At 39.0% G+C, this 12,019-nt stretch overlaps 9 protein-coding genes across 9 annotated transcripts; 3 read left to right on the plus strand and 6 right to left on the minus strand.

Annotated features, from left to right (window-relative positions):
* Positions 1 to 33: 33 nt before the first annotated feature.
* On the minus strand, positions 34 to 1,920 carry NESG_01587 (uncharacterized protein; the record flags this gene model as incomplete). The annotated part of the gene is made up of 1 exon (XM_053049214.1): positions 34 to 1,920. The coding sequence occupies one exon, from the start codon at positions 1,918 to 1,920 to the stop codon at positions 34 to 36; it is 1,887 nt and encodes a 628-aa protein (XP_052904164.1).
* An 83-nt stretch (positions 1,921 to 2,003) lies between these two features.
* NESG_01588 (uncharacterized protein) lies at positions 2,004 to 2,402 on the plus strand (the record flags this gene model as incomplete). The annotated part of the gene is made up of 1 exon (XM_053049215.1): positions 2,004 to 2,402. One exon carries the CDS (start codon positions 2,004 to 2,006, stop codon positions 2,400 to 2,402), a length of 399 nt encoding a protein of 132 aa, XP_052904165.1.
* Positions 2,403 to 2,592: 190 nt separating this feature from the next.
* On the plus strand, positions 2,593 to 3,855 carry NESG_01589 (uncharacterized protein; the record flags this gene model as incomplete). Its single annotated transcript, XM_053049216.1, has 1 exon — positions 2,593 to 3,855. One exon carries the CDS (start codon positions 2,593 to 2,595, stop codon positions 3,853 to 3,855), a length of 1,263 nt encoding a protein of 420 aa, XP_052904166.1.
* A 32-nt stretch (positions 3,856 to 3,887) lies between these two features.
* On the minus strand, positions 3,888 to 4,190 carry NESG_01590 (uncharacterized protein; the record flags this gene model as incomplete). The annotated part of the gene is made up of 1 exon (XM_053049217.1): positions 3,888 to 4,190. One exon carries the CDS (start codon positions 4,188 to 4,190, stop codon positions 3,888 to 3,890), a length of 303 nt encoding a protein of 100 aa, XP_052904167.1.
* Positions 4,191 to 4,217: 27 nt separating this feature from the next.
* On the plus strand, positions 4,218 to 4,949 carry NESG_01591 (uncharacterized protein; the record flags this gene model as incomplete). The annotated part of the gene is made up of 1 exon (XM_053049218.1): positions 4,218 to 4,949. One exon carries the CDS (start codon positions 4,218 to 4,220, stop codon positions 4,947 to 4,949), a length of 732 nt encoding a protein of 243 aa, XP_052904168.1.
* A 935-nt stretch (positions 4,950 to 5,884) lies between these two features.
* On the minus strand, positions 5,885 to 7,219 carry NESG_01592 (uncharacterized protein; the record flags this gene model as incomplete). The annotated part of the gene is made up of 1 exon (XM_053049219.1): positions 5,885 to 7,219. One exon carries the CDS (start codon positions 7,217 to 7,219, stop codon positions 5,885 to 5,887), a length of 1,335 nt encoding a protein of 444 aa, XP_052904169.1.
* Positions 7,220 to 7,810: 591 nt separating this feature from the next.
* Positions 7,811 to 9,070, minus strand: NESG_01593 (uncharacterized protein; the record flags this gene model as incomplete). The annotated part of the gene is made up of 1 exon (XM_053049220.1): positions 7,811 to 9,070. One exon carries the CDS (start codon positions 9,068 to 9,070, stop codon positions 7,811 to 7,813), a length of 1,260 nt encoding a protein of 419 aa, XP_052904170.1.
* Positions 9,071 to 9,239: 169 nt separating this feature from the next.
* NESG_01594 (uncharacterized protein) lies at positions 9,240 to 9,917 on the minus strand (the record flags this gene model as incomplete). The annotated part of the gene is made up of 1 exon (XM_053049221.1): positions 9,240 to 9,917. The coding sequence occupies one exon, from the start codon at positions 9,915 to 9,917 to the stop codon at positions 9,240 to 9,242; it is 678 nt and encodes a 225-aa protein (XP_052904171.1).
* Positions 9,918 to 11,306: 1,389 nt separating this feature from the next.
* On the minus strand, positions 11,307 to 11,948 carry NESG_01595 (uncharacterized protein; the record flags this gene model as incomplete). The annotated part of the gene is made up of 1 exon (XM_053049222.1): positions 11,307 to 11,948. One exon carries the CDS (start codon positions 11,946 to 11,948, stop codon positions 11,307 to 11,309), a length of 642 nt encoding a protein of 213 aa, XP_052904172.1.
* Between the last annotated feature and the right edge of the window lie 71 nt (positions 11,949 to 12,019).

A 12,019-nucleotide genomic window follows, 5' to 3' on the forward strand; every position in this document is an offset into this window, starting at 1 on the left:
TATTTTAGAATGACAGTCCAATCTATAATTACATTACATATAGTAAACCACTCTACGAGTTCCGCCTCTTCCAAAGCCGCCCTCAAATCCGCTAAAGCCTCCGCCGCCAAAGCCACCTCCAAAGCCTCCGCCAAAGCCGCCTCCATTCATTAATATTTCAAATAGATCGGCTCCGTTGTGGCTATCTCTTCCATATGAGCCATTAGATCCTTCATATTGGTCCATTACATCATCATTGTACCCCCAAGACTCTTTTTCTTTTTCTGTCATATAGTATCCAGTGTCGTACTCCTGCTTCTTTATGTCATCTGAAAGAACATCTTTTGCCTTATTGGCCTTGATGATTGCATCCTTACACTTTTTTTCTTCTTCCGGGTTGTTTCTGTTTTTTCTTAACGAGATATTCGCCTTTTTGCTGGCCTTTCTATATGCACGCATCACCTCCTCCTTGGGTGCTGCATTCTTTAAGCCTAAATACTTGTAAAACCCTTCTGGATCAACATGTCTGCCTCTCTTCGACTTCACTACACGTATTCTCCTCTCAGACCGCGCCTTTTCTTTTTTAAGAGCCTCCTCAGTAGCCCTTTTGTCCTCTTCTTCCTTTTTTTTCTTCTTAATTGCATCCTCCTGATTCTTCTTTTCTCGAGCAATCTTAATGTTTTCATTATAGAGCTTCTTTACTGCATTGTACTCCGCGCTGTCTGTCTTCATGTTCTCTTTTATTGCATCATGTGCCATCGAGAACTTGCCCAAATTGATCATTACACTGATGTGGTCCTTCCAGTCCTTTTCAGTTGGCGCGCCTCCTCTGGCTTTTTCTTTGAGAATTTGCTCAGAGTATGCAATTACACGCGCAGGAGACTCCTTAAGTATAATTCCCATTCTAACAACAATCTCCAATGCCTTTATCATTGTGTATGTAAAGATTGTAGGCGTAAAACGAGAGTCAATCAGCCTTGCAAGGGCCAGGTCCTTATCAGTAAATGTCCTCCACTCTCTATAATTGTATGCAGTGCATCTGCTATTGTGCCGATTTAAACCATTATATTTCTGAACAATAAACTGTGCTTTTTCATAGAGCGTTGACAACTCTTCATTAGTCTTCAGTATGTTCATACCACTGTCTGTCTTCCCCATCAAAAAGTAGCAGTGCATCATGTGTGCCTCTCCGCTTTTCTCTTCCGTGTCTATTTCAGCCAGAACTTCAGCGTCAAAAAGAGCCAGCTGGTACATCTTTTTGCGTATGCGCTGGGCAATTCGGATCTTTAGCAATGCTGCAGAGAGTGGGCTTTCCATTAATGCGCTATTTACTTCCTCCTCAGGCGAGTTAATAGTTAGCTTTTTGAACTGCGTGGCCTTCTGAAGTATTGCAAGCCCTTCTGAATCCATTACACCAATTCTAATTACCTCCTTAATTGTGTCATCAAACCTTCCTAGACCAAGCAGCGCTTTGCACAGACCCATGCCGATTTCTCTCTGAACTGACTCCTCTGGCTTTTCGCTCTGCAGATACTCTTCCTGTGCAAGAGAGTAGTACTCAAGCGCGCTCAAATACTCTTGTTTAGCAAGAAGCTCATGTCCCTTTACTAGACTCTCAATGTGAAGACTTTTCTCTTTCTCATTGTCTGCGGGCATGTCCTTTTCAGCACCGGTCGGCGAGCTCTTTTCACTGCCCTCTGGAACTTCTATTTTTTCGCCATTTTCAACAGAAACAGCTCCGCTTTTAGTCCGATCTTCCATATTTACTATTCTACTTGCCTCTTCTTTAATGCCCTCTAGAGTCTTTCTAATATCCAAGGTATGCGCCATTCCCATGAATAGAACGGCCAAAACAACCTGAACCCCCAGTCTTTTTAGTGGAGATATTCGTGTGCATCTATTCTTATCATCCTGTCTCGCTGTTCTGCTAGATTTTTCCATACAAAAATTATTTGTGAATCCTTTATTTTCAGACGAGTTAATTTGCTAATATATTTGCATAGGAGAATAAAAATTAAATTTAAATGCCCATTATAGAACTGCCAAGACTGCCAAGATTATCAGTGCCGCGATTCAGAGAACCTAGAGAAATCGCACGAAACAAAAGAGTGAAGGTAAACAGCACGAAAGAAAGCGGAGACGAAAATGTGATGCTTAAAAGCATGCCTTTTAAGCCTGAGAAGAAACACCTCTGCAAATATTTTGTAAAGAATGCATGCATACGAGGCAGCAACTGCACATTCTCGCACGACCTGTCTAAGTTCCCATGCAAGCTGTTCCACATAAAGAAGAACTGCAGAAGAAAAAACTGCCAGTTCTCGCATGCCCCTATTTCCGAAGAAGAAGTAAGACTATTGGTTTCTGATGGATGGGAGCTCGAAAAAGAAGAAAAAGAAGAAGTATTTGTTTCTCCTTTCTTATAATCAATTACATTCTAATGACTTTTTGTGGATCCATGAAGGATGGGCCTCATGGACCACTGGAGAACACGAGAGAAATAAATTTAGTAGTATAAAGTAGACTCAGAGCAAGAAGACAGTGGATGAGAAATTTCTAGCAATGAGGTGGAATTAATTAACAGATATTAATTAGTTAATTATTTAAAAAAGGTGCATGGAGGAAGACACAGAGAGGAGAGATCTACTGATTTGCGGAGTTAATGGGTTTACAGCACAGAAGTTGTTAGAGTACATTCTATGCCATAGGCCCGAGCTGTCTGTGGGAGTGACCTGCAGAAGCGAGGAAAAGCTCACCCGGACATTTCGAGACATCGCAGTGAAAAAGGATAGCTCGAAGGCGCTGGACAAGGTGGCCACCCACATAACAGGAGTAGATAACATTGGAAAGCTTGCCAGAATATTTGAGGGCTACAAAGTTATTATAAACTGCATAGGGCCCTTTGCGATTACAGGCCTAAGCATAGTGGAGGCAGCTATTCGGGCCCGGTCGCATTATATTGACTGCACAGGAGAGCCTGGGTTTATTGAGGAGAGCATGAAGATGTTTGGAGAAAAGGCTCAAAGCGAGGAAATAATCATTGCACATGCCTGCGGCTTTGACTCCCTTCCGTTGGACATAGGGATTATGTACACTATGCAGCAAATACAGGAAAAAGGAGGGCGCGCAGAGTCTATTGAGTCGTATATGCATCTCATCAACAGCAGAATCAACCTAGGGACATTTAAAACAGTCATAACAAGTCTGGACAATCTTAAAAAGAGAGAGAAGAGAGGAGAAATCTCTCAAAAGGCTCCTAAGAAGAGCAGCGACAAAGACAGAAAAGATGGACGTAGAGGGCCAAAAGTGAAAAAAATGCCCTTCTTCAGTCCATTGGTAAACATGTATGCTGTGATATTCCCTGGATCCGATTCCTATGTGCTTAGAAAGACAAATGCTCTTCTTGGCGGGATATATCCAGTATGCCACTGCTACATGGCCGTGTCTTCTTTGATTGGGATGGCCTATCTCCTCTTCTTATGTCTGCTGGTTGGGATAGTGTACATTCTGCCAAGCTCACTTCGCGCAGCTGCATATGACTATATAGATGTTTTGAGCTTCGGAGCAGTGCGAACAGATGGCCCGTCAGAACAGGAAATTCTATGCTCAGGATTTAAGACCCACATATTTGCAAAAGGTGTAGACGAACACGACAACCCCACAACGTACAAAACACTCGTATCGGGCCCAGACCCAGGATATATATCCACGCCAATCGCTCTTCTTGTATCAGCAGAGATCATTCTAAGTAACCAAGCAGGAGTTCAGAACAAAAAAGGAGTGCTTACACCAGGCGCTTTATTTGTTGACACGGATATCATCCCAAGGCTAACAAAAGAGAAGATTGTGTTTTGTATAGCCGCCGATGACAAACTCTAGCTATACTGATCATACTTATAAAATACTTCTATTTATTCTCTATTTTTATTTTTAGTATTGTGAATTTTCATTACCAGCTCTACTAACTCGCTTAGAAGCTCGTCTGAAACAGACACCCCATACTCTTCAAATACACTGTGCAGAAAATCCTCTAGATCGAGGACTATGCTGTCTGTTTTGTTAATTCGTCCAAACTCTGAGAGCGTGTCTGATATTGATGCAGATATCACGTCAATCTCTTCCGGCGCAAGCCCCTCTTCGATCATGTCTGTGATTGGCTCCCACCCCATAATTGCAGTAAAGAATAGCTTAGAAGAAGCATCAACGCCCAGCATAAGAATAATTCTTTCTGAAAAATTTGCATGCATAAATTCTCGCATGAGTCAATGATCTACTTGGAGGAGATAGCAGATGCAGAGCTATGCAGGGAGATCGACGAAATGTCGGATAACGACTCTATTTGTAGCGAAATTGAAAGCGAGATATACTCGCTTATTCATTTTGGCAGGTCCGAGACCCACAAAATAGACCATCTAAAAAAGCTGCAGCCTGTTGAAAGCAACCGCTATTTTCAGTGCAGTGCAGTGTGCTACAGATGCAACCAATCTGGGCATCTAGCGCGGGACTGCAGCAGGCCTATGCTTGCGTGCTACATCTGTAAAAAAACAGACCATAAAAAGACAGAGTGCCCTCGCTACTTTTGTAAATTATGTAAAAAGTATGGGCACTCAGAGGCAGTCTGCCCGATTAAACAGGGCCAAATAAAGTGCAGCCTTTGCATGAGCAGATCTCACAAAGCAATTGACTGCTACATGAGCAAAGAAAAAGGCAGCACTGCGCATATATGTACATACTGTGGCGCAGGGGGCCATGCACTGTCGTCTTGTCCTAGAATGCAGCAAAATGCAACAAATAGCACAGCTTCAACGCAAAACTTGCCAATCAAGAAAACAGAAGAGAAGAAGAGCAAAAACAAGGGAAAGAAGGGCAAAAAGGAAAAAAAGGACAAATTGCCAAGTGTGCCTGTGGCTGAAGTAGCAGATGAAGGAATTAAAAAAGGTAAGAAGAAAAAGCGAAAGAATGTTACAGAATAAAGATCATAAGTACCTAAACAGCACAGTATTGCACACTAATTGGTGTTACACACACTGCTATATGTTTTCTGAGTTCTTCTTTAGTGATTGTTAGCAGCAGCTATTTATTTAAACACCCTTTATTCATTAAATTATGCTTCTCTTTTCTAGACACAAGAATAAAGACAAATAAGAGCCGGTGGAAATTATTTGGGCATAATTTATAGTATGCTTTGTATACCACAGTGTCCATATAGATGTATAGATCTCTTTATTAAAACTCTTGCAATGTCTACTACAAAAGAAACTAGAAAATATTATTAGAATAGCTTATTTTTCTGAGAATACTACTATGCTACACTAAAATGCATCTGCATGCGCTGGCCTTTTATTGCATTAGGTTTGCTAGAAAACCTTAGATCTAGAACTATTCCATTGTATGACGGGCAGAAAACACATGGCTTAGTTATTTAGTAACTGGATACTGCCATAGAAGGCCATGTGCCTAGTTACTCTTATGTGTATGCGAGGGCAGAAAACACAACCAAAGCATGCTCTAAACAAGAAGTTTTAAAGAAACAATATGCAAGTATATAAAAATACAAATATAAGACACTAATGCTGTAAATAAGGATTGTTTTTATTATGATATCACAGGTGTCTTTATTAGTCTACTACGAGTGCAAGATTACTAGTTTATTTTATAATGATTCTTTCCCTATACTAATTTTAGAAGCCTTATCTGACCAAACACTTGCTCTTTCTTCTAGATTGGCATCAATTGCATGCATAGGCCCGCCGCAATTTTCATCTAGCTTCAAATCATTGCAGCCATAAACTATCTTATTTCCTCTTCTATAGGCTTTAGCCCACAATAAATGAATGTAGTTTATGTGCTGCCAGACATATAGCTCACTAGCAGAAAGAATGCTAGAAAAAGGCTTATATTCTGGCGATCAGAAGAGATTAAATGTTGATTCGAGCTCCTCTTTAAGCTTATTGTCTCCACCGCCTGTTCTAATGTATTCCGTGTACTTAGAAACTATTTCTCTGTCTATAATAATGAAGTCTTTAAAAAGAGATGTATTTGCTTCTTGCAGTGTTGCAATCATTCTTTTTGTGTTTTTCATCTGCACTTGATCAATCTTCTGTGACACTTTCTTCTTGTCTGACAGCTGATCAATCCTTCTGCAGATCGACTCAGATCTGAGCTCCTGCGACTCTGCAATCTCTTTCTTCAAGAAATACACATCAACTGAGTTTGTAACAGACTGAAGGTATTTAATCACCTCCTCTTTGATGTTCTCGGGCGTACTTCCATCAACCTTTGCCTTTAGCTGAATTAGAGGCTGCAGAAGAGAATTCACTAGGCTAACAACAAACTTGTCTTTATCTTCTGTTGTCAACTTTCCTGCTATATCAATAAGAAGACCCGGGCTGTATATTGCTCCGCCAAGATTAAACCGGGCCTTTTCCAAGTCAAACACGTGCTGATTTATCTTTCTGTCCAGAAGCAGCTGTCTTATTTCAGTGTAAAATTGCTGTGCTGTATTATCTAAGGTTATCTTCACTGAGTTAGTACTCCCCATTGCCTGCATTGTTTTCTCAATCACATTGCTATACGTGCTCCAAATTTCTTTTTTTTCTGTCCTCTGCCCCATTAGAAAGAGTATTTTCTTAATATTCTCAACTAGAATCATCTGCTCTGATTTAGATATCTTATCAAGAATCTCGAGTTTTGCTTCAACTGCAACTCTCTGCATATCCCCTGCCTGTGCTGTGTTTTCATCCCCTGCAAAGAACTGATTTCTATCCGGAAAGTTTGTAAGATGGGTATTCTTGTATTTGTTAAAAAGCCTTTTTAGAGAGAATTTAAATGAGGTGTCTGCCACGCTCTCCTTCAATATTTTCTTAAGCTGCTCCACGTTCTCCTGAATTACAAGCTTGCTCTGCTCTATAGCACTCTTTGAAGAGCGCTTTTGAATGTATGCCTGGAAAAGAATGCTGTCCCAAGAGGCAGGCGCTATAAACACAGTGTAAATAGCTAAGTCTGCAATTTTCCTTTCTACATCCCTAATACCAGTGCAGTAGGACGAAGAAAGCACTGTAAAAAGTAGCCCACCCAGAAATATTTTCTCTCTGTAGCCATGTCTTGTTAGCTTCATTAGCGTAAACACCATATAGGTCATATATACCTTAAATCCAGCAAATAGGAAATAAGACATTGTGTCAGTGTGTTTTATACTATTTACATTTAAACAACAATACACACATATTTCCGGAAAGAACATAGTATTTGCTGTAAATATTCTGTTTCCAAGACAAAACAGACACTAGCCAATACTAACTACATTGCCATTACTAACTATACTATGTAGCAAAATATACACTGAAACAATTTATAAAAGGCTTCTTTCACTCTACCTATTGGATCACCTGCAGTTTCTTTCATGAGTGCTCTTTTATTTTTGACTTTTTAGGCGCATGATTACTTATTTAAACACTAATCTGCTTTCTATTTTGCTTGGAAACGCACATATGCCATCGTAATAGGCTAATTAAGATATGTGCTTTCTACAGTTTAGATATTTAGCCTGATGTATTCCCAGTGCCAAGCAATGCCAATTCTTACTACATGCAATTCTAAGAGCAGACATACTGCGTCCTACTATACTCCTTGGAGAGCATATAACGCATAATATATTCCACAGTTGAATATTGAACTCGGATATATCCGCTGCATGAATATTAAAGAACAAACCAGTTATAGTATCTGTGGAATAGGGTTTATTTTCTACTATGCAAAGTGTAGATACAATATGCATTCTACTCTTCTAAATAGTATGGAATTATATGTTTCATATCCGTACTCTACATTCTTCCTACATTGAGTATGTTTCAATATTTGCTCCTGCCTCTGGAATATCTGATATGCAAATCGCAGATAAATATGGATGTTTCAATATTTCGCTTATTGAGGCCCTCTCTTCATCTGCTCTATTGACACATTTATGAATAAAGTCTGCCAGGATCAAAGGGGTCTCTGGGCTAATAATTACTTTAAACTCCCCTGCAAGGAATTTTATATAGCACTCATAACCACTCAGTATCTCTTTCTTGTATTTCCCTGGCATATTCTTGGAAATGTTAAATTCTTTGATCCAGTCACCATCCCCTTGTGCTATTACGCCCACATCTGATGCAAAAATACCCAGACACCATATGTCTGCAGCGTATCCATGCACAGATCTGTAATATATCTCGGGAGGCATATAGCCGTATGTCCCAAATGCTCTGTCCTGCAAGTGCACAGACTCAACGCCTTCTTCTAACTTCCGCGCAAACCCTAGGTCTATTATCTTAAATATTATCCTCTTGTTTTTCTTTGAGTACGTGCCTATAATATTCATAGTCTTCAAGTCAAGATGAACAATCCTCTTGCTGTGCATAAAGGCAAGCCCTTCTGCCACATCTTTAATAATGGTTCTGTGCAGAGTTCGAATCACTTGACGATCGACTGTGTCTAGATTTTTATAAGAGGTAAGCGAAAACTCCAGATTCTCCTGGAATAACCAAATAATTGAACAGTTGTCTTTTTTGTAAGACTCTGGCTGCGACTCGTACGAAAAGTACGTCTGCACAATGTTTGGATGTGTCAGCTCAAAACACATGTCCTTCTCGTGCATGTCATAGATGCTTATATTTACAGCTCTTTTAATAATGATACTTGAATTCAGCTTATCTGATATGCTCTCCGCTATGCTTGGAACATCCAGCAGATCATATAAATCTCCACTGTAGCGGAACACTTGGCTTAGATATGTATCATGCAAGATCTGCATATTGTTCTGATCAAGGAACTCTACAAATTTCCTGATTAGGTTCGCTTTTTCAGGGTCCTTGCTGTCCGTGGCCTTCATCTCCTCTATTCTGACGTCTATTTCGTCTGTTATTACCCTTATTTTCTTGTAGAACTGTGTCTCTTCTGGGGTAACTTCTTTCTTTGCGCAAGTGCTTTCCTCTCCCTTCATCTGCACTTCCTCTGCAGTTTCTGAGTCTATAGCATATTGTGCATGCACGAAAGCTCCCAATATGCATACAAGCATGAACTTTTGCAAAACCTGCTTGATCACTTTATGCATTTCAGCAGCGTTAAATTTTTTTTGAATATTTAAATTTTTATGATAGACTGTTACACCTATTGTGGCTAATGCATTCTCTTCAATTAAGTGCCAGCATCTGTATAATAGTGGTAGGTATGCACTAAGCGCCTATACGGCTAGGTAAATATAATCCATGTAAGACTTGTTACTATTTGCTTGGCATGCAGGAGGAAATGAATGACTCTGTTGAGATTGCTGGATTTACCAGAATGTTTGGCATTCCGCTGTATACTCTTTCTCTGTATTTGGTGTAGCTTTTGTGTTTCTCAATCAGCAGAGCCTCTTCCTCATTAATATACTCAATCACTCTGTCTTTTAGCGCAAATACTGAGACAACTATGCTGCATATGTTCCCAAGAGTCAAGCATATTCCAACGTACAGCAGAAATAGACCCAGATAGTAGGGATGCCTTATATACGCATATATGCCCTGGTCAATATATACGCATTCTGCAATATCGTTTTTGGAAAGGATCCATATGGAGGAGAAGATAAATAGAAGAGAGGCAAGAATTATAACTCCTCCAAGCCGCTCTAGTAAATATACTAAGGTTCCTGGCAGGAACGGATGTATCATGTACATAATAACTGATTCTATTATGGCAAGAGTGAAAATAAAAAGAAGTGCACCGCTTAATGCAGGGCCCTTGCTGTTTGCCATTTTTCGAAGGAGCTCCTGCATGTGTATATTGAAAACTGCCTTGTGAAAAAATAGTATGAGTGCACATACACTGGCTATTTTCAGGCCTTTTTCATTTGCCGCACTATACACTCCGTGATAAAAAATCATTCCTAGCGCAAACACCACAATTGTTTCTCTATTCATAAAATTTTTAATTGGAGCACGCCATTCTTATGTAGCTTAGCATGCTTATACAGCAAAACCTAAGAGGATTTCTTACTATTCGCTTTGAAATTTATGCCTTCATTATTTAACCGATTCTTGCATATGTACAATTTTAATGAAAACAGTATCTGCTTTCTTTACAGCGCATTAACAGTATACCTGCTTTTGCATCTTTCTTATCGAGTGCATGTGAAAATTCAATAAGAAAATATGAAAGAAAATTCAATAATAGAAGACCTTGTATGAACACAAAAGTAGGACTATTTAAGAGTATTTCATGCAAAGCCACAGAGAATTCGGGTTATATATAAATAGATGCAAAGATATTCACTACTGCTAGGTCTATATGGCTTACAATCATATAGTGCATTAGAGCCTGATTTTATTCAAAATTGCAGCAATTTCTACACTCTCAGTACCTACTTGTCTACTTATTTATTAAACTCTTGTCCACTTATATGCTGTACAATTTCGATTCTATACTGGATGAGCAGATGACACATATTGCTGAGTAAATACTTGGCTTAAAGTTTTCGAAATATTCAAAATATTGGCTAAGAGCATACTGCATGCAGCACTTTGAACTAAGAATAGAATTATTGAAAATTCTAAAAATAAAAGTACTAGAGACTCGCAAAGAAAGATAAATTATAGAGTAAAACGAATGTATAAATCGCATTTAAGACATTTAGCAAATAACATATAATATTTTATTGCGATCAAACTTTAAAATATCTCTATTATTATATAACCCAAAGGTTTCTGTGTTTTTCTAAATAGAATGTACCTTAACAGCAGACAAATATAGAGTCTGTGCCCTCAGACAAAAGTTACTGACGAGTTTAATATGTTTTCATGTAAATACTTGAAAGGTTCAAAGTGTCTCTATTTTAACTACCAAATAGGGCTATGCAATTTCTTTTCTATTTACTTATATCTTTTCTAGAACATAAACTCTACAGATATTATTACATAAATAGTGGGCTGAAGAGTTTTAAGCCTATATGCTCTGGCATAAAATCAAGAGAAGGGCGCATGGTGAAGGATCTAGTACGATAACTACAAAAACAAGTAGAAATCTACTTGGCACGCCAGCTAATAAAGAGAGATGAGCCGTATATTAGCTGGACTACATAAAGAGCTATAAGAATTACTGTGAGTGCTGTAGCAGAGTGAATATTTCATGTTTGAGCACATGGGAATATTTCTTAATACTGTATCCAGGCAGTAATTCCATTCCTATACAGGAAGTTAGCATTGTGTCTGATGCTTTGTCTTGCCCAAATTAACCACAGCACAGACATACTTCATTCTCAGCTTGCTGCAGCGCAAGACTAAAACCTAGCACAGTGTATTATAATAAATAATTTATTCATCGTATGTAAAGGTTGTTCTTCTATTCATTTTAATTTCTGATCCTCTCTTCTCAATTGTTTTCTTCAAAAACTCATTTCTCTTCTTTGGGTCTCTGCTGTCTCTTTGGTTCTGTCTTATTTGTGAATCAGCATACTGCCGAACCTTCTCGTTCTGTGCATTTGTTCTATATTTGGAGCTTCTTCCTCTGTTAAACTGCTGTGGCAGGTTGGCTGCCTTCTTGGGTGCTGCATTCTTTGGTGTGTGCGTGTTAGCTCCTTTAACTCGGTCAAATGAAAGACATCTGAACTTGTCCGCTCTGAAAATAGAGCCTGGCTGGTACTTTGATATATCCAGCTTGCTATCAATGGTAATACTAGCATATACGTGATCATCAAACTTTCCAAATATTTCATGAATGTCTGCAATCTTTCTCTCTCCCTCTCCATAGATTCCTGCATTAAAGTATGGAACAATATTTTCTGTTAGCCGAATTACAATCATATTGGTGTTCTTTACAGGATGTGAGTACTCCCCAATCTTTATAAAGTTTGCCGGGTCTTCTTTGTTCTCTCTTTTCCCAAACCGCATCTGTGGAAAGTCTCTCTGCCCTTTTCCGCCGCCTTTTGTATTTGCGTTATTATTACCCCGTGCCATGCAACTAAAATTTTAAAACGCTTAAAATATTTTGCAAGAATAAAAGTGTTGCTGTCTACTAGTGCTTTGCT

This window comes from Nematocida ausubeli (assembly GCF_000738915.1).
Source record: "Nematocida ausubeli strain ERTm6 chromosome Unknown supercont2.4, whole genome shotgun sequence".
NCBI lineage: Eukaryota > Fungi > Microsporidia > Nematocida > Nematocida ausubeli.